The 20,478-nt window shown below is 53.7% G+C and overlaps 2 protein-coding genes across 2 annotated transcripts; both read left to right on the top strand.

Annotated features, from left to right (window-relative positions):
• The first annotated feature begins 1,211 nt into the window (after window positions 1–1,211).
• TRIM13 (tripartite motif containing 13) lies at window positions 1,212–8,392 on the top strand. Its single transcript, XM_068165302.1, has 2 exons — window positions 1,212–1,331; window positions 5,310–8,392. Exons 1-2 carry the CDS (start codon window positions 1,329–1,331, stop codon window positions 6,555–6,557), a joined length of 1,251 nt encoding a protein of 416 aa, XP_068021403.1. The 5' UTR covers window positions 1,212–1,328; the 3' UTR covers window positions 6,558–8,392.
• A 100-nt stretch (window positions 8,393–8,492) lies between these two features.
• On the top strand, window positions 8,493–13,952 carry KCNRG (potassium channel regulator). The gene is made up of 2 exons (XM_068165303.1): window positions 8,493–9,182; window positions 13,366–13,952. Exons 1-2 carry the CDS (start codon window positions 8,605–8,607, stop codon window positions 13,616–13,618), a joined length of 831 nt encoding a protein of 276 aa, XP_068021404.1. The 5' UTR covers window positions 8,493–8,604; the 3' UTR covers window positions 13,619–13,952.
• The last annotated feature ends 6,526 nt before the right edge of the window (window positions 13,953–20,478 follow it).

The raw sequence follows: 20,478 nt of genomic DNA, 5'->3' as shown, positions 1-20,478 counted from the left end.
GCAATGAAGAGTGGAGTGGAGTAGAGTAGAATAGAGTGGAGTGGAGTGGAATGGAATGGAATGGAATGGAATGGAATGGAATGGAATGGAATGGAATGGAATGGAATGGAATAAAATGGAATGGAATAAAATGGAACAGAATAGGAATAGGAATAGGAATAGGAATAGGAATAGGAATAGGAATAGGAATAGGAATAGGAATAGGAATAGGACCAGTTTGGAAAAGACCTTTGAGACCATGTAGTCCAACCCATCATCCAACACCACCTAATCAACTAACCCATGGCACCAAGCACCCCATCAAGTCTCCTCCTAAACACCTCCAATGATAGTGACTCCACCACCTCCCTGGGCAGCAGCTCTCTGCAGTCTCAACACCTCCCAGCCACAGTTTCAGAGTCCTTTAACTAGAGGGCCCTGACAGATGGACGTGGGATGCCTGCTGATCTATCTTCCTGGGATCAGTCGGGTTTGTGGGAGACCTGCATAGGTTTGACAGGCCACAGTACTCCCCAACAGACTGACCAGTAGGAAATGCCAGTGCCTAAAGCAAACAGCAATGCAACTCCATCCTTTCACAACGCACCTATCTGGCTAAAATTATGCCGTTTTGGTTTGTTTGTTGGATTTGCTTGGGTGTTTATTGGTTTGTTTCAATACGTTCTTCCAGGAGGTGGAAGGTGCCTGGTTGGATTGCTACCCAGCAGCGCTCCTCTCTAGGATGCACAAGGCGTGCCCGGGAGCCGCAGTGTGAAGTCCAATTTGGCGGAGTTAATAAACAACAGAAGCCAACAAAGAGCTCGGTGGGGTTAGAGGCAGCGTGCTCGGGCTGCAGACCTCGGCCACCAGCCCGCCTTGCCCGGCTGCGGAGGTGCCCGTTTCTCCCCCCTGGCACCCTCGAGGTCTTTCCTTGCCGCTCACGGGCAGGAGGAGGAAGAAGCAGAGCGGCAGCAGCTCCTGCCTGGGGGCCGGATCGGCGGACGCCGGCCAAGGTGGGTGGGCGCAGCCCATCCCCGGGAGGGCAGGCGACAGCTCGCCGCCGCTCGCTCCTGCGGGTCGGGGTCGGGGCCGGGGCCGGGGCCGGGCGCGGCGCGGAGGGGCGTGCGGCGGGGCGGCCGGCGGATGGCGCATGGCTGCCCTCGGCCTCCAGCGCCGCTGAGGGCCGCGCCGCCGCCGCGCGCCGGGGTGAGGAGGGGTGGAGCCCAGCCGGGCCGAGCCGAGCCGGGCCGGGCGCGAGCGGCGGCGGCGCGGGCCGGGGCCGGGGCCAGGGCCAGGCGCGGCGCGGGCAGCCCGGGCAGCAGGCTCCCGCCGCGCTCCCCCGTGCCGCCATGGTGAGTAGCGGGCGCCGGGGCGGCGCGGGGCGGGCGGCGGCGGCGGCAGGGGCAGGCCCCGCTGGGCGAGCGAAGGCCGCGGCGTTGCGAGGCGGCGGGCTCGGCGCCGGGCTCCCCGCGCGGGCCGCAGATCCCCTGCAGGGCAGCTGCGCCCGAGCGCCTGTGAGCCGCGGCCAGCCCCCGGCCCGAGCGCTGCCGGGCAGGGCGCGCTGCTGGCGGGGGGGGTGGCGGTCCGCGGGGGCGGGCAGCGGAGCCGTGCCGCGGGCAGGGCCGCGGGAGCCCAGCGCTCAGCCGCGCTCCGCAGCCGCCCCTGCGTCCTGCCCTCCGCAGGCTCCAAGCCCTGTCCTTGCAATAATGGAATCAAACAATCAACAAGGCTGGAAAAGACCTCAGAGACCATCGCGTCCGACCTCCCACCCAGCACCTCGGGAATAACTAAACCGTGGCTCCGAGTGCCACGGCCCGTCCCTTGGTTTCTTGAACAGCAATCCCACTGGGTAGGACAGCGAGGGAAAGGCAGAAGTAGGCACGGAGGAAAGCAAGAGGAGCTGCAGCGAGGTGAAAGCGACCTGAGGGAACACAGGGTGTGGACGGGGGGATTGCCAGGTGGATCACAGAGCAAATGCTTAGGGGGCTGGAGCTGCACGGGATGGGAATCGCTTGTCTCTCCAGGCCTTCCGAGCTCTCTGAAGACTGAATGTGTTGGATTTACCTGGTGCTCCTGAAAAAGCTTTGGACACGGGAAAACAGGTTTAGAAGATGGCAATCCCAGGCACAAATCCAGGCTGGGCAGGGACTGGCTGGAAAGCAGCCCTGAGGAGAGAGCCTTGGGGGTGCTGGCGGAGGAGAAGCTCACCAGGAGCTCTCAGTGTGCACTTGCAGCCCAGAAAGCCAATCAGATCCTGGGCTGCATCAGGAGAAGTGTGGCCAGCAGGGCAAGGGAGGTGATCCTCCCCCTCTGCTCAGCTCTGCTGAGACCCCACCTGGAGTCCTGCCTCCAGTTCTGGAGCCCCTATTGCAAGAGGGATGTGGAGGTGCTGGAAGGTGTCCAGAGAAGGGCCAGGAGGATGAGCAGAGGGCTGGAGCACCTCTCCTGTGAGGACAGACTGAAGGAGTTGGGGCTGTTCAGTCTGGAGAAGAGAAGGCTCCCAGGTGACCTCATTGTGGCCTTCCAGGATCTGAAGGGGGCTACAGGAAGGCTGGGGAGGGACTGCTCAGGATCTCAGGCAGTGCTAGGACTAGGGGGAATGGAATGAAGCTGGAGGTGGGGAGATTGAGGCTGGAGGGGAGGAGGAAGTTCTTCCCCATATGAGTGGTGAAGCCCTGGAATGGGTTGTCCAGGGAGGTGGTTGGGGCCCTGTCCCTGGAGGTGTTTAAGCCCAGGCTGGCTGAGGCTGTGGCCAGGCTGATGTAGTGTGGGGTGTCCCTGCCCATGGCAGGGGGGTTGGAACTAGCTGATCCTTGTGGTCCCTTCCAACCCTGACTGATACTGTGATATATGATACTCCCAGCGCTTTCTGGCTGCCTGCAGCTGGCAGTCAGTAGTACCATGTTAAAAGGGCAGCACTGACCCCCCATGAGATTGTGACTCTTTTGAAAGGGGTAAGCAAAGTTCATATTCCTGCTGGAAGGAGGAGCTCCTGTTTCCTTCCTGCCTTAGCTGCTTGGCACCCTTTTTTGGGACTGATTCCACACACTAGTCTGACAGAAGAGTGGTGAAATTGCTTGTACCAGGTCCTGACAAGGACTGAGCCCCTCCCAAATGATGGGAGGACTCTCCTGGCCTCTCCTGACTGGCTCAGCTGCTTGTGAGAATACAGCTTGACTTGGTCAAGTTTCATTTAGGATATGCCTTTACAGGAAATTTAGAATAAAGCATTTATTTAGAATAAACCAAACCAGGTTGGAAGAGACCTTCAAGATCATCGCCTCCAACCCATCAACCAATCCAACACCACCTAAACAACTAACCCATGGCACCAAGCACCCCATCAAGTCTCCTCCTGAACACCTCCAGTGATGGTGACTCCACCACCTCCCCAGGCAGCCCATTCCAATGGGCAATCACTCTCTCTGTGTAGAACTTCTTCCTAACATCCAACCTAAACCTCCCCTGGCACAGCCTGAGACTGTGTCCTCTTGTTCTGGTGCTGGCTGCCTGGGACAAGAGACCAACCTCTGCCTGTCTACACCCTCCCTTCAGGGAGTTGTAGAGAGCAAGAAGGTCTCCCCTGAGCCTCCTCTTCTCCAGGCTAAGCAGCCCCAGCTCCCTCAGCCTCTCCTCACAGGGCTGTGTTCCAGACCCCTCACCAATTCTGTACTTCAGGAGCTGTCTTTTTGTTTTGTTTGAAGCTTGGTGAAACTTTGGATTTGCTTTCAGCCTGCTGCTTGCTGATAAACCAACTTCTGTGCTGAGAAGCATGCTAAGTGAATGTCTCTCTGGAGTGTGGGGGAAAAGCTCCAGTCATTGTTCTTGTGATTATGGTTTGATTTGTTTTGCCATTGCTCTCTACAGCTACCTGCAGGGAGGCTGTAGCCAGGAGGGAGTTGGTCTTTTCTCCCAGGCACCCAGCACCAGAACAAGAGGACACAGTCTCAAGCTGCACCAGGGGAAGTTGAGGCTGGAGGTGAGGAGGAAGTTCTTCACTGAGAGAGTCATTTGTCATTGGGATGTGCTCCCCAGGGAGGTGGTGGAGTCACCATCCCTGGCAGTGTTCAAGAGGGGATTGGATGTGGCACTTGGTGCCATGGTTTTGGTCATGAGGTCTGTGGTGACAGCTTGGACTCGATGATCTTTAAGGTCTCTTCCTACCTGGGTGATTCTGTGATTCTGTGAAAAGTGAACTTTCAGAGGGAGTGCTGGCTTCCCTTCCTCTGTGCAGATAAACCAGAGAGCCACATCACCTTCTCTGCAGCTGAAGAGATTCTGGAGCTGAGCTTTTTCAGTCACCTTTAATGTTGCCTTCTTACAGTAGTGGTGCTCAAGGTTTGAAAGTGGAAGCTTTGGATGAGTTGATCTGGTAGAGAATAATCAGATCTTAGCAGGGCCCATCAGCTGGCTGTCTTTGTGTAAATCCAGTTCCTGTCTGTCACATCACTGAGGGAAAAAGCAATAACAGTTCAAGACTTACAAGTAGATGAGTTATTGTCATTCAGAGTCCCTGCTGGGTTTGGCAAGCCTTTTGTTCCTGCCTTTCTAGTTGAGAGTCCAAAAGTGGTTCTGACAGAAGACTTCGGTGTTCTTGTGCCTGCCATCTGGTGGCCAGATGCCACAGCTAGCTGGACTGGCTGCACAGACCCAGCTGAGTCTCTGCCTTAAGGATCCTGGAGGAGAATCATAGAGTCATAGAATCAGTAAGGTTGGAAAAGACCTCAGAGGTCATCAAGTCCAACCTGTCACCCAGCACATCAGGACTAACTAAACCATGGCACCAAGTGACACATCCTGTCCCTTTCTGAACACCTCCAGGGATGGGGACTCCACCACCTCCCTGGGCAGCACATTCCAATGGGCAATCTCTCTTGCTGGGAAGAACTTTCTCCTCACCTCCAGTCTAAACCTCCCTTGGCACAGCTTGAGACTGTGTCCTTTTGTTGTGGTGCTGGTTGCCTGGGAGGAGAGACCAACCCCCACCTGCCTACAACTTCCCTTCAGGGAGTTGTAGAGAGCAAGAAGGTCTCCCCTGAGCCTCCTCTTCTCCAGGCTAAGCAACCCCAGCTCCCTCAGCCTCCCCTCACAGGGCTCCAAACCCCTCCCCAGCCTCGTTGCCCTTCTCTGGACACATTCAAGTCTCTCAATGTCCTTCCTAAACTGAGGGGCCCAGAACTGGACACAGAACTCGAGGTGTGGCCTAACCAGTGAAAGAAAGCAGATCTTTTTCTCCCTGAGCCACATCTCAGCTGGAGATTGTTGTCTGCACGGTTTCCCTGGAGGAGAAATAAGTTGTTAACGTTGTGTTTCCATCTTCTCTTTCCTAGGACACCATGGAGCTGCTGGAGGAAGACCTCACCTGTCCCATCTGCTGTAGCCTGTTTGATGACCCTCGTGTCCTGCCCTGCTCCCATAACTTCTGCAGGAAGTGTCTGGAAGGGATTCTGGAGGGCAACGTGCGGAACGTGCTGTGGAGGCCGTCCCCTTTCAAGTGTCCCACCTGCAGGAAGGAAACCCCCGTGGCTGGAGTCAACAGCCTGCAGGTCAACTACTCCCTGAAGGGGATCGTGGAGAAGTACAACAAGATCAAAGTGAGTCCCAAGATGCCGGTGTGCAGGGTGCACAGCGGGCAGCCCCTGAACATCTTCTGCCGGACAGACATGCAGCTGATCTGCGGGGTTTGTGCCACCCGTGGCGACCACACCAAGCACGGCTTCTGCTCCATCGAGGAGGCCTACTCCCAGGAGAAGCGGGCCTTCGAGACCCTCTTCCAGGGCTTCGAGAGCTGGCGCTGCGGAGATGCCCTCTCGCGCCTGGACGCCTTGGAAACCAGCAAGAGGAAAGCTCTGCAGATGCTGAGCAAAGATTCTGACAGAGTGAAGGAGTTCTTCGAGAAGCTGCAGCACACCCTGGAGCAGAAGCAGAACGAGATCCTCTCCGACTTTGAGACCATGAAGCTGGCGGTGATGCAGGCCTACGACCCCGAGATCAACAAGCTCAACACCATCCTGCAGGAGCAGCGGACGGCTTTCAACATTGCAGAGGCCTTCAAAGACGTGTCTGAGCCCATTCTGTTTCTGCAGCAGATGCAGGAGTTCAGGGAAAAAATCAAAGTGCTCAAGGAAACTCCTTTGCCTTGCCCCACTGTGGACATCAGCCCCGTGATGAAGAGCTTCGATACCAGCCAGTGGAACGGAATCAGACTGGGTGATGTGGACAAGCTTTCCTTGCCTCAGGAGAGCACCACTCTGAAATCCAAGATTCCCTCCCTCTTCTCCCGCAGGTTCCTGGTGAACTCCCTCATTTGCCTGCTGCTCCTCGCTGTCACCAGGATGTCCTTGGTGGAGTCGGTCGTCGACAATCTCCAGTGCTGGAAAGCTCACCTCTTGACAGCCAGCATGTCCTACTGGGCAGACACGGTGGAGATAGCAGACCATGCAGTCTTCTACTGGGAGCAGATGACAGATGGAGCTTCACTCCTGAGGGAGAAGTGTAAAAACTATACTCTGGTTGTACTGGATAATGTTGCACAGTTTGTGTGCAGGTATATTAATGTCAATGTAAGTGTAGAGTAAGAGGAGAAAGCGTCAAATCCTCCCAGGGCATAGTCAAAACAAGTTGGTTTTTGGGGGGTTGGTGTTTTTTTTATGTAAGTGGGAGGTGGTTTGGAAAGAATTAAGAAGAGTTGTGGTTGAGCAGAGTGCTGTGCTGAGAAGGCTTCTTCTGGAAGGGTGGGAGAAGGCTTCTGGAAGACCACCCCTTCCACTGCTCAATACAGGGTGCATCATTCACCACCTGAAATCACTTTCTCTCTGAGGATCTCACTGAAATGGGTAGCTGAGTTTTTTGGGGGGGTTTTTCTTTGGTATAACCAAATGTGCATTCAGATTACTGCAGCTCCTGGTTACTGTTTACATCTTCTCTCCAAAAAGTGTGTCTTCAGGGCAAGCATAAACTCCAGGGGTAAAGAGAAATCAAGTGAGGTTGGTAAGAGAAGGACAAGCTGCAAGATACCATGGGCTTTGTACATAGGGTGTGCTTTGCAGTTTACCTTCCTAGCATCAGACTTTGGGGGGAACTGAGCTGTCTTGTCAGATCCATCTGTTCCTGAAGCCACACTTCCTTAAAGTGGCCTTAATGTAAAGGGTGCAGTGAAAGGTGTGCCTGGCTCAGCCACAGCAAGGCAGCTCTGCAAAGGTGGCAGGCAGAGCACCTCCTCCCATCTCCCTCCCTGTCTCTCCAAAAGCCAGGGAAATTGATGGGATGATTCCTTGGAACAGAGTCTGTGATGGGACAGGAGTGTGGCTGTTGGTGGTGTTTGGAAGTGCTTTAGCAGCAGAGCATCTGAAGGCTGTTTTACTCTGCTTTGGTGTACCTTGTTTGAGGAATTAATCACTTTTTCTGGAGGTGTTGACTTGGCCATAGTATAACTGATACAAAGTGAGCTGTAAGCCTGACTTCTCTGAAGTGCCCTTCTTCAAGAGCATGTGATATTGAAAGATGTTGCTTGAAGCACACCTGACCTCTTTTTGCATATGAACAACATGGATCCTATGCACAGCAATGTATAGAACTAAACCTTTTAGAATAGAATTGAATTAACCAGGTTGGAAAAGACCTCTGAGATCATCCAGTCCAACCTAGCACCCAACACAGTCTCACAGTGTCGCCAAGGTTGGAAGAGACCTCGAGGATCATCGAGTCCAAGCTGGCACCACAGACCTCATGACTAGACCGTGGCACCAAGTGCCGCATCCAATCCCCTCTTGAACACCTCCAGGGATGGGGACTCCACCACCTCCCTGGGCAGCCCGTTCCAATGACTAATGACTCTCTTGGTGAAGAACTTTCTCCTCACCTCAGGACACCTCAGGACTAACTAACCCATGGCTTCAAGTGCCACGTCCAGTCCTTTTTTGAACACCTCCAGGGATGGTGACTCCACCACCTCCCTGGGCAGCACATCCCAATGGCCAATTACTCTTGCTGGGAAGAACTTTCTCCTCACCTCCAGCCTCAACCTCCCCTGGCACAGCTTGAGACTGTGTCCTCTTATTCTGGTGCTGGTTGCCTGGGAGAAGAGACCAACCCCCACCTGGCTGCAACCTCCCTTCAGGGCATTGTAGACAGCAAGAAGGTCTCCTCTGAACCTCCCCTTCTCCAGGCTAAGCAACCCCAGCTCCCTCAGCCTCCCCTCTAGGGCTTGTGCTCCAGACCCCTCCCCAGCTTTGTTGCCCTTCCCTGGACACCCTGCAGCAGCATGTCTGGCACACAAACACAGTGGGTGCCGTACGTGGGGCCCGTTCCTGGGCCTCTCTCAAGGTTTAACGGGAGTTTAATGAGACAGCCAGTTCACTGCCCTCCAGTAGTCCTTCTGAGCTGTTGATTACAAAAAAAGAAAAACAAGAAAGGATGAAATTCCAAGAATCAAAGTTCCCAAGCAACCAGAGCCTGCAAACACAACTCCCTGGACAGGATATTTACCTCTCTGTTGCCCGGGAGTCCTGTCGCGGCTCCGGGCGCTGGCTGCACACGCCGCCTGCTCCCGGCGGCTGCAGATGCCTTGCAGTGCAGGAAGGATCAAGTCCCAGCCAAGTCCTGGGCGACTGAGGTGAGGTAGAGATGAGCAGCCGAGAGGTGGTGGCTCTGAATGTGGGAGGGGTGAGGTTTGTGACCCTGGCTTCCACGTTGCTGCGGTTCCCCGACTGCAGGCTGGCGCAGATGGTGAGCAGCGACGGGCGGGAAGCCGGGCTGGTGAGCGGGGAGCTTTTCGTGGACAGAGACGGGACTTTGTTCAGTTACATCTTGGACTTCTTGAGGACTCTGCAGGTCTCTTTACCTCCTGACTTTTCAGACTACCAGAGGCTGCAGAGAGAAGCAGAATTCTACGGGCTGTCCCCGCTGGCCGATCTCCTGAAGCAGGAGCACTTCCTGAGGCCGCGGCTGGAGGTCCTGGAGGTGCGGTTTTCCCTCCAGGAGAGGCAGGCCTTCTTCCGTGTCTTCGGTTCCTGCAGTGCCACTGTGCAGACACTGGCTGAACAGATCACTGTGTTTTCAGGACAGCAGTCAGGGCAGAGCTGGAGCAGCCCTTTTCCTTCTCAGAAACCACTGGTTCCCCTGCCTTTGGAAAGACCTTCTCACCATGACCTGGTTTTTCAGTGTGGCACTGACTACCCTGCCGGCGACCAGTTCGTGGCCAGGTACTTTCCTTACTGTAACTCCTTACTATGGAAACACCTTTGTGGCTTCTCCTTCCTGAAGCACACAACCATTGTGTGGTAGCAAAGCTCATTTTAAAGAACTTGTTGGGCAGCTAAGATGAAAGGAATCCTTCTCCTTCTTCCTGCTGGTTTAAGGTGACCTTTTTCTAGCTCTGAAGCACCCCGTTTCATTTCTGCTGCACCGATGGTCCTGTTCTTCAGCTTTCTAAGATGCTGGTGTTCATGTTTGGGCTTGAGTCCTTTTGGGCCTATGCTCTCTGCCCTTTCCCTCTCACAAGCTCTCCCTGGTTTTAGAGTTTCACAGCATCAGTGACCTTCCAGAGGAGCCAAAAACACAGAGCAAAACCACAGAGCCACAGAAGAACCACAGAGGCCTCGAAGTTGGAAGAGACCTCTGAGATCATCAAGTCCAACTGCTCACCTAGGGCTCACAATCCCACCACTGCTGCTAAGCCACTACCACTGAACCATCTCTCCTAGCACTATATCCACATGTCTTTTAAATACCTCCAGGGATGATGACTCCATTATGTCTCTGGTCCAGGGCTGGATCACCCTTCCTGTGAATGCCTTTTTCCTAACAGCCAGCCTGAACCTCTGCTGGCATAACCTGAGGTCATTTCCTCTTGTCCTGTCACTTGTCACACATAAGAGACCACAAGACCCTCCATGATGCCAAAATTACCATGGACAACCTCGGCCAAGGGCTCTTCTCATTTTCTCCCCACAGTGTCTCACCACATCTTTGTAGTCCACCCAAGTGATTTGCCCCCTTTCACACAGGCCATCAACCCTCCTCCTGCTCCTGAGCTCCAGCCAAAGCTTTCTGTTCAGCCTTGCAGGTCTCTTTCCTCACTGGCTCATCTTTCAGGGCATGGGGATGGCTTGACTCTGTACCTCTAAGGCTTCCTTCTTAAAGGGTGTCCAGCTCTCCTCAAATCCTTTGCCCTGCAGGACAGCCACTCAAGGGATTTTGTCAATCAACCTGCTGAACAGGGCAAAGTCTGCCCTACAGGAGTGGCTGCTCTGTTAACCCACCCCTGACTTTTCTGAGAACTGAAAACTGCCATTTCATAGTTACTATTCCCAAGACAGCCTCCAGCCATTACTTCCCCAAGTCTATATAGGCAGGTGATGAAGTCCTTAGGATCTTTACAATAGTCCTACTGTGCCCCATCTCTTACTGCTTATTTTTACTGCTTGGGAATCCTGAGGACCCCAGGAAGCCATTCCCAAATAGTAGATGGAAGCAAAGCTTCCAAAGGCTTTCTTTGCACACAAAATGTGATTGTTGAGGAGGGAAGTCATGGGGAAGCCCTAAAATCTCCACTACCTCACAGTGCAAAGGACTTTGGTGTGGAGAAGAGAAAGAGGAGAATGGTTGAACAGGATTGAAAACACCACTGGAAATAAGGTAGCAGTTCAGGGAGTGGAGAAATGTTGTAGAGTCTGCTGTTGAGGAGTGGGAGGAGGAGTGGATTATTAGCTGTGTGCTGCACAGTGGCTTTGCTCTGAGTGCAGAGCCAGGCTGTGGTCTTGCTGAGATTCCTCCCTATCAGAGATTTTGGTGCAGTATCATGTTCTAATAATAACAACTTCCCATCCTTTAAACAAGCCTGTGCTGGGTGTCTCTCTTGTAGGCAGACACATTCTGGCTGCACAAGCCAGTGGAACCTGATCTGTCCTCTGTGGCTGTCAGCACACCTAGAACCTTAGGGAAATTTCACAGAGGAACCCTTCTGGAAGGACTTCAAGCTGAGTATCTGAATCAACACAGCAATGTGTTGATGTAGTTGGAGGAAAGTTAATGAAGTTTCTCTTCCTTTTAGCTCTCTTTAGCCTAAGCAAGTAGAAGAAAAATCACTTTGCATTTCATAGTGTCATAGTATCATAGAATCAGGCAGGGTTGGAAGGGACCACAAGGATCATCCAGTTCCAACCCCCCTGCCATGGGCAGGGACACCCCACACTACATCAGCCTGGCCACAGCCTCAGCCAGCCTGGGCTTAAACACCTCCAGGGACAGGGCCCCAACCACCTCCCTGGACAACCCATTCCAGGGCTTCACCACTCTCATGGGGAAGAACTTCCTCCTCACCTCCAGCCTCAATCTCCCCACCTCCAGCTTCATTCCATTCCCCCTAGTCCTAGCACTCCCTGAGATCCTGAGCAGTCCCTCCCCAGCCTTCCTGTAGCCCCCTTCAGATCCTGGAAGGCCACAATGAGGTCAGCTGGGAGCCTTCTCTTCTGCAGACTGAACAGCCCCAACTCCTTCAGTCTGTCCTCACAGGAGAGGTGCTCCAGCCCTCTGCTCATCCTCCTGCCCCTTCTCTGCACACCTTCCAGCACCTCCAGATCCCTCTTGCAATAGGGGCTCCAGAGCTGGAGGCAGGACTCCAGGTGGGGTCTCAGCAGAGCTGAGCAGAGGGGGAGGATCACCTACCTTGCCCTGCTGGCCACACATCTCCTAATGCAGTCCTAGCACTCCCTGAGATCCTGAGCAGTCCCTCCCCAGCCTTCCTGTAGGCCCCCTGCAGATACTGGAAGGCCACAATTTGCAAAGCCAGATTTCAGCCAGGCCTTAACTTGATAAAGTATCACTAATTTCAGTGGGCTAATAATTGGTTGAGTAGGGTCATGGCAAGTGGAACAGTGGGGAAAAGATCCTGAGGCTTTCCTTTGTTTCTTAAGACTTGGTAAAACTCTTCCTCAGCAGCTCAGTGGTAAAATCTTCCTCCTGAGTAACAACACAAGTGGTTTGATGATGTTGCCTGCTAAGGTCCTACCAACTTCCTTGTGCCACCATGGACTCTTTTGCCTCTTGTCTGTGTGCTTCCCATGGATGTGTGCTGTACTTTCCTGTGGACTGCTAAAGACTTTCACCTCTGTCAACCTTAATGTGTTTTGTAACAGTATTTTGTACCTGACTTCTGTTCCTCCACACGTCTGGGTAGACTCTTCAACTGTACTCTGCATCAAGTGAACTCATTTGAGGCAATGTGGAAATGAGTTTTGTACTGCTGCTGGACAAGGCAGCTGGGCAATAAACATCACTGTTGGCAGAGAGAGACCCAGTGTGATGAGAAGGGATGCTGCTGGGGTGAATGTGACTTCACTGCCCTTCTCAGCAGCCACCCCTCCCTGAAAAGCTTCCATCACTGAATCAAACATGCCCCTCACCTCTCCTCCATTGCGTGAAAAGAGAGGGAGGGGGCCACAGGTGTGTGTTGGGAAAGTAGGGGATGAAAGAGAAGTGCTTCTTGCCCAGCAGCTAAGTGGATGGGCTGAGAACTGCAGCTCCTTCAATGAGGTAAGGAGTTAAATTGTCCTCAGGAAGGGTGGGGAAATCTAGAACCTTAGTTGCTCTCAACCTGTACAGCTGAAGGCAGAAAAGGACCTGGGGGTACTGGTTGACAGCTGGGTGAACATGAGCCAGCAGTGTGCCCAGGTGGCCAGGAGGGCCAATGGCATCCTGGCCTGCATCAGGAAGAGTGTGGCCAGCAGGAGCAGGGAGGTCATTCTGCCCCTGGACTCTGCACTGGTTAGGCCACACCTTGAGTCCTGTGTCCAGTTCTGGGCCCCTCAGTTTAAGAAGGAGGTCGGGACACTTGAAGGTGTCCAGAGAAGGGCAATGAGGCTGGGGAGAGGCCTTGAGCACAGCCCTGTGAGGAGAGGCTGAGGGAGCTGGGGTTGCTTAGCCTGGAGAAGAGGAGGCTCAGGGGAGACCTTCTTGCTGTCTACAACTCCCTGAAGGGAGGTTGTAGCCAGGTGGGGGTTGGTCTCTTCTCCCAGGCAGCCAGCACCAGAACAAGAGGACACAGTCTCAAGCTGCACCAGGGGAAGTTTAGGCTCTAGGTGAGGAGAAAGTTCTTCCCAGCAAGAGATATTTGCCATTGGGATGTGCTGCCCAGGGAGGTGGTGGAGTCCCCATCCCTGGAGGTGTTCAGGAGGGGATTGGATGTGGCACTTGGTGCCATGGTTTAGTGAGTCCTGAGGTGTTGGGTGCTAGGTTGGACTTGATGATCTCTGAGGTCTTTTCCACCCTTCTTGATTCTGTGATTCTAACTGTGCTGAGCTGCACCATCTGAGGCCCTGGTTTGTTCTAAACCCCAAATGCTTCCAAGCTGTAATGAAGGTTGTAACTCTGTTTTCCTCATTTTAGGTATGTTTCCATAAAGCCTGATCCCAGGAAGCTGATTAATGGTACTAATGTGCTAGGCCTGCTGCTGGACACTTTACTCAGAGCTGGATTTCGCCTCACAAGCTCCAGGACAGTGTCCAGAGAAGAAAAAGTCGAATGCTACAGTCTGGAAAGGATGCAGAAAGCAGCAGGCATCACCATCACGGTGAACCAAGCCCCAGGGAGCCCTGGGACAGCACAGCTGAAGAGGAGCCAAGTGCAGAAAGGGAAATAGAGGCTTTCCCTCTCACCTCTGGGAAGTGGGAGAGGGCAGTGGCAGTGGCAGTGGCAGTGGCAGTGGCCTGTCTGTGCTGGCTTGGCTGCAGCTGCAGCTCCTGAGGGAAGCAGCAGATCAGTCTGGGGGTGTTCAAGTGTTTGGAAATAAAATTTGCTTTCCTGGCAGCTACCTCTGCACCCTGCTGCAGCTCCAGGGGGAGGGCCAGGGTGATGCCCATCCACAGGAAGGGCCAGATGGGGGAACCTGCACACTCCAGGCCTGGCAGCCTGACCTCAGTGCCAGGAAAGGTTGTGGAGCAGAGCATCTTGGGGGCAATCACAGCACACCTGCAGGATGGACAAGGGATCAGGTCCAGGGATTGAGGAAGGGCAGGTCCTGCCTGACCAACCTGATCTCCTTCTGTGCCCAGGTGACTGCCTGGTGGATGTGGGGCAGGCTGTGGATGTGGTCTGCCTGGACCTCAGCAAGGCCTTTGACACCGTCCCCCACAGCAAACTCCTGGCCAAGCTGTCAGCCCCTGGCTTGGACAGCAGCACTCTGAGCTGGGTTAGGAACTGGCTGGAGGCTGAGCCCAGAGAGTGGTGGTGAATGGTGCCACAGCCAGCTGGCAGCCAGGCACCAGTGGTGTGCCCCAGGGAGCAGTGCTGGGCCCCATCCTGTTCAGTATCTTTCTTGATGATCTGGATGAGGGGATTGAATCCACCTCACATCATCAAGTCCAACCTATCCCCCAACAGCTTCAGGACTAATTAAACCATGGCTTCAAGTGCCACATCCAATCCCTGTTTGAACACCTCCAGGGATGGTGACTCCACCACCTCCCTGGGCAGCACATCCCAATGGCCAATCTCTCTTGCTGGGAAGAACTTTCTCCTCACCTCCAGCCCAAACCTCCCCTGGCACAGCTTGAGACTGTGTCCTCTTGTTCTGGTGCTGGGTGCCTGGGAGAAGAGACCAACCCCCACCTGGCTACAACCTCCCTTCAGGGAGTTGGAGAGAGCAAGAAGGTCTCCCCTGAGCCTCCTCTTCTCCAGGCTAAGCAACCCCAGCTCCCTCAGCCTCTCCTCACAGGGCTGTGCTCCAGACCCCTCCCCAGCTTTGTTGCCCTTCTCTGAACACGTTCAAGTGTCTCAATATCTTTCTTAAACTGAGGGGCCCAGAACTGGACACAGGACTCAAGGTGTGGCCTAACCAGTGCAGTGTCCAGGGGCAGAATGACCTCCCTGCTCCTGCTGGCCACACTCTTCCTGATGCAGGCCAGGATGCCATTGGCCTTCCTGGCTGCCTGAGCACACTGCTGAAGCATAAAGCAGCATAAAGCAGCATAGCAGAAGCATCTCCAGTTGTGTTAGTGTCCCTGCCCATGGCAGGGGGGGTTGGAACTAGATGATCCTTGTGGTCCCTTCCAACCCCTGACTGATTCTATGATTCTAGTGTGTGGCTTCAGACTTGAGAAAGTGGCTTTGTGAAGCTGCTGCTGGTGTCCATGAAACGTGTTACTGTCTCCTGCAGAATGCTCCTCTGTCCTCTCCTCCCACTCTGGAGGCATTAAGCTGCTCTTCAGTCTGAGAATTAAATGAGGAGGGACGTTGTGAACAAAGGGTCAGTGGATTTAGTTTGAACTTCAATAGAAAAGGAATGAAAGTGTGGTAATAAAAGGAATGAAAGTGTGATCATAAAAGGAATGAAAGCGTGGTAATAAGAAGCATGAAAGTGTGATAATCAGTCCTTCAGATGGAAGAGTTAGCACCATGTGAGATGAAATAGCAGAAAGGATTCCTTACTGCTAAACATACTTAGGAACAAAGCTTGACAGAAGTGACTTTAAAAGCCTTGGGAATGTTAGCCCTGTGCAGAGCTTTGTGAAGATGCCAAGATCAGCTCAGGTACCAGGAGAGGTGAGATAATGATGCCTTGCTAATTAAGACTCCTTTGTCCTCCCTTCAAAGCAGGGCAAGAAGAGAGCAAGGATTCATTGTTTGAGTCTGACTTTTGCTGTTGCTAAACCCCTGAATTTGCAAAGCTGCAAACAGCCCAGCAGAGCTTGTTTGGACTAATTAGCTCTGGCTGCTCAACCAGCTTCACAATGTTGAACTTCATAGTTTCATAGTTTCATTCAGGGTTGGAAGGGACCACAAGGATCATCTAGTTCCAACCCCCCTGCCATGGGCAGGGACACCCCACACTACATCAGCCTGGCCACAGCCTCAGCCAGCCTGAGCTTAAACACCTCCAGGGACAGGGCCTCAACCACCTCCCTGGACAACCTATTCCAGGGCTTCACCACTCTCATGGAGAAGAACCTCCTCCTCACATCTAGCCTGAATCTCCCCACCTCCAGCTTCATTCCATTCCCCCTAGTCCTAGCACTCCCTGAGATCCTGAGAAGTCCTTCCCCAGCCTTCCTGGAGCCCCCTTCAGATCCTGGAAGGCCACAATGAGGTCACCTGGGAGCCTTCTCTTCTCCAGACTGAACAGCCCCAACTCCTTCAGTCTGTCCTCACAGGAGAGGTGCTCCAGCCCTCTGCTCATCCTCCTGGCCCTTCTCTGGACACCTTCCAGCACCTCCAGATCCCTCTTGCAATAGGGGCTCCAGAACTGGAGGCAGGACTCCAGGTGGGGTCTCAGCAGGGCTGAGTAGAGGGGGAGGACCACCTCCCTCGACCTGCTAGCCACACTTCTCCTGCTGCAGCCCAGGATCTGATTGGCTTTGTGGGCTGCAAGTGCACACTGAGAGCTCCTGGTGAGCTTCTCCTCCCCCAGCACCCCCAAGTCTCTCTCCTCAGGGCTACTTTCCAGCCAGTCCCTGCCCAGCCTGCATTTGTGCCTGGGATTGCCTCCACCCAGATGCAGGACCCTGCCCTTGGTCTTGTTGAACCTCCTGAGGTTGGCTTGTGCCCACCTCTCCAGCCTGTCCAGCTCCCTCTGGATGGCCTCCCTTCCCTCCAGCCTGTCTGCTGCACCACACAGCTTGGTGTCATCAGCAAACCTGCTGAGGGTGCACTCAGTGCCACTGTCCATGGCACCCACAAAGATGTTGAACAAGCCTGGTCCCAGGACTGATCCCTGAGGGACTCTGCTTGTCCCTGGCCTCCACTGGGACATGGAGCCCTGGACAGCCACTCTTTGGGTGCGGCCATCAAACCAGTTCCTTATCCATCTAGTGGTCCACCCATCAAACCCATGTGTCACCAGCCTGGAGACCAGGATGTGGTGTGGGACAGTGCTGAAGGCTTTGCTCAGCTCCAGGTAAACGACATCAGTTGCTCGCCCCTCAGCTATTAATTTTGTCACCTGCTCATAGAAGGCCACCAGGTTGGTCAGGCAGGATTTGCCCTTGGCAAAGCCATGCTGACTGTTCCCAATCACCTCTTCACTATTCTTTTGAGCGAGTAGTGACTCCAGGAAGATCTGCTCCATGATCTTTCCAGGCACAGAGGTGAGACTGCCTGGCCTGGCCTGGCCTTATTACATCAATTGCAGCACTTGAAAATGGGAGTGGGTGGTTGGAGTTGCCCATCTGTTCCTTGCCCTGATGATCTTGAAGGTCTCTTCCAACCTGGCCTATTCTATTCTATTCTATTCTATTCTATTCTATTCCATCCCATCCCATCCCATCCCATCCCATCCCATCCCATCCCATCCCATCCCATCCCATCCCAATTTCAGTGAAATGGATCTTCCCAGGTTGATGATGTCACTGATGGACCATTGGACATCTCTTGTTTCTTCCTTTGTTTATTTTTGCTACCACTGCAGTCCATTTTAGCTTGGCACAGCTACAGAGTGGCTACAATGAAGTCCTCTTCACTTGCACTGCGCCCAGGTGGCCAAGAAGGCCAATGGCATCCTGGCCTGCATCAGGAACAGTGTGGCCAGCAGGAGCAGGGAGGTCATTCTGCCCTGTGCTCAGCACTGGTTAGGCCACACCTTGAGTACTGTGTCCAGTTCTGGGCCACTCAGTTTAAGAAGGGTTTTGAGATACTTGAATGTGTCCAGAGAAGGGCAACAAAGCTGGGGAGAGGCCTTGAGCACAGCCCTGTGAGGAGAGGCTGAGGGAGCTGGGGTTGCTTAGCCTGGAGAAGAGGAGGCTCAGGGGAGACCTTCTTGCTCTCTACAACTCCCTGAAGGGAGGTTGCAGCCAGGTGGGGGTTGGTCTCTTCTCCCAGGCAAGCAGCACCAGAACAAGAGGACACAGTCTCAGGCTGTGATCCCATTACGTTTATAGAATCATAGAATCAAGAAGGTTGGAAAAGACCTCAGAGATCATCAAGTCCAACCTAGCACCCAACACCTCAGGACTAACTATGGCTTCAAGTGCCACATCCAATCCCCTCTTGAACACATCCAGTGATGGTGACTCCACCACCTCCCCAGGCAGCACATTCCAATGGGCAATCACTCTCTCTGTGTAAGACTTCCTCCTAACCTCCAGCCTAAACCTCCCCTGGTGCAGCTTGAGACTGTGTCCTCTTGTTCTGGTTGCCTGGGAGAAGAGACCAACCCCCACCTGGCTACAACCTCCCTTCAGGGAGCTGTAGAGAGCAAGAAGGTCTCCCCTGAGCCTCCTCTTCTCCAGGCTAAGCAACCCCAGCTCCCTCAGCCTCTCCTCACAGGGCTGTGTTCCAAGCCCCTCCCCAGCTTTGTTGCCCTTCTCTGGACTCATTCCAGCAAGTCAACCTCCTTCCTAAACTGAGGAGCCCAGAACTGGACACAGGACTCAAGGTGTGGCCTAACCAGTGCTGAGTCCAGGGGCAGAATGACCTCCCTGCTCCTGCTGGCCACACTATATTTCTTTGGTCTGACTATCTCCAGCCCTATTTCCTTCCCTAACTCCCTCTGCAATGGGAAGTGAGTGAGTTTGCCACTGTCTGTGGAGCTCTGCCTGCCTTCCCCACGCAGCCTTTTACCCTGCCCCACCAGCAAGCAGGCCGTGGAGCAAGCTGACGACGTCAGGCAGAGATGTGCAGATTCAAGGGCAGAGGGCTCAGCATGCCTCCTGCCTGGTGCTGAAGGCAGCCCTGCAAATGAAAGGGCATGTCAGCAATTATTTTATTACTCAGTTTAGTTATCACTGGGGAACACAAACAAAAACCATAGAGCAGGCTTTTATGAAAGCCCTCAACAAAAGCCTTTCAAATTCAAAACCAGCTGAGGTCCTCCCTCCAAAATAGTAGTGGATCTGAGGCTCGCTGCTTTCCCAGCCCTTGCCCTTTCTTCCCCCCCCGGGGAGTGGGGCTGGAACAACGTTGCGACATTGAATCCTCCGCAGCTTCAGCAGGCGCTCAGCTGACTGCCCCAGCAGCAACTTGCTTAGAAAGCAAAGCTCTAAATCCATTCTCTGTGGCAGACTTGTACACATTGCTGTTTTCCAACCTCCAGGGCTACATTCATCATCCCTCTGACCAGAAAGAAGCCAGCAGTTATTGAGCCCTTGCATTAGAATGGAAAGGGAGTGGAACTGGATGAAGGGTTCTGGAGCCCCTATTGCAAGAGGGATCTGGAGGTGCTGGAAGGTGTCCAGAGCAGGGCCAGGAGGATGAGCAGAGGGCTGGAGCACCTCTCCTGTGAGGACAGACTGAAGGAGTTGGGGCTGTTCAGTCTGGAGAAGAGAAGGCTCCCAGGTGACCTCATTGTGGCCTTCCAGGATCTGAAGGGGGCTCCAGGAAGGCTGGGGAAGGACTGCTCAGGATCTCAGAGAATGATAGGACTAGGGGGAATGGAATGAAGCTGGAGGTGGGGAGATTGAGGCTGGAGGTGAGGAGGAAGTTCTTCCCCATGAGAGTGGTGAAGCCCTGGAATGGGTTGTGCAGGGAGGTGGTTGGGGCCCTGTCCCTGGAGGTGTTTAAGGCCAGGCTGGCTGAGGCTGTGGCCAGGCTGATGTAGTGTGGGGTGTCCCTGCCCATGGCAGGGGGGTTGGAACTAGCTGATCCTTGTGGTCCCTTCCACCCCTGACTGATACTATGATACTATGCAGGGTTCTTGGGCACATGGGGTCATGCTTTGGGGGGGGGTTATTGCAGCAGACACTCCATGATGCTCCAGGAAGCTCACAGCCATGGCCCCAGCTCCCCACATTGGTCTCTTTTCTTGTTTGTCCCCCTAATGGGAGTCAGATTTATTTGTGTTTTATATGATGAGTAGTGATTTACATCCCACCCACCCAGCTGAGCATCCCCAGGGCTCCAGGCAGATCTCCAGCCGGTTCCAGGCTATTCAAACCATTATTGGTCCATCCATTTTCCAGTCACAACAAGGCCTTCTGTGACTAATTATGGCCTGACTGCAGCAGGAGAGGCTGCTTCAAAGAATGGGAATCTTCAGGCACACCAGCAGTCCCCCTGGTTCCCAGATCCTTTATTTATGTGGATTACATTGAGCTGACAGATTTAACTGGGCTGTTGAAGATACAGTCAAAGCAGCAGAGTCACTCCCTTCCCTTTTATTGTTTTCTGAAGACACAACATTCAGACACATCTGTCACTGGGAAGAGGAAGTCCTCCATCACTGGCCTTCATTTGGGCTTTTATAGGCTGTTTCGGTAGCATCTGGGAAGAGATCAATATAATGTTTGGTAGGGAGCTGTGCTTCCTCCTGATGCACTGTAAATCTTTCACTGGAGATACTCCCACTGTTTATTGCTGAAAATCAATAAAAATCAACCTTGTAAAGTTAAAGCCTGGCAGTGCTTCAGCACAGCCCAGAGGGAGAGAGTCAGAGGCAACAAGTCTCCCTCTCCATCTTCAATAGCTCCCAGATTCCTTTCCAGTGAGGAGACCTTACTGCTGTCTCCAACTCCCTGAAGGGAGACTGGATGGGGCACTTGGTGCCGTGGGTTGGTTGATTAGATGGTGTTG

Source organism: Melanerpes formicivorus, unplaced genomic scaffold (assembly GCF_026170545.1).
Source record: "Melanerpes formicivorus ecotype bairdi unplaced genomic scaffold, bMelFor1.0.p_v2 SCAF_87, whole genome shotgun sequence".
NCBI lineage: Eukaryota > Metazoa > Chordata > Aves > Piciformes > Picidae > Melanerpes > Melanerpes formicivorus.
This window is presented reverse-complemented; position numbering and strand designations above follow the sequence as displayed.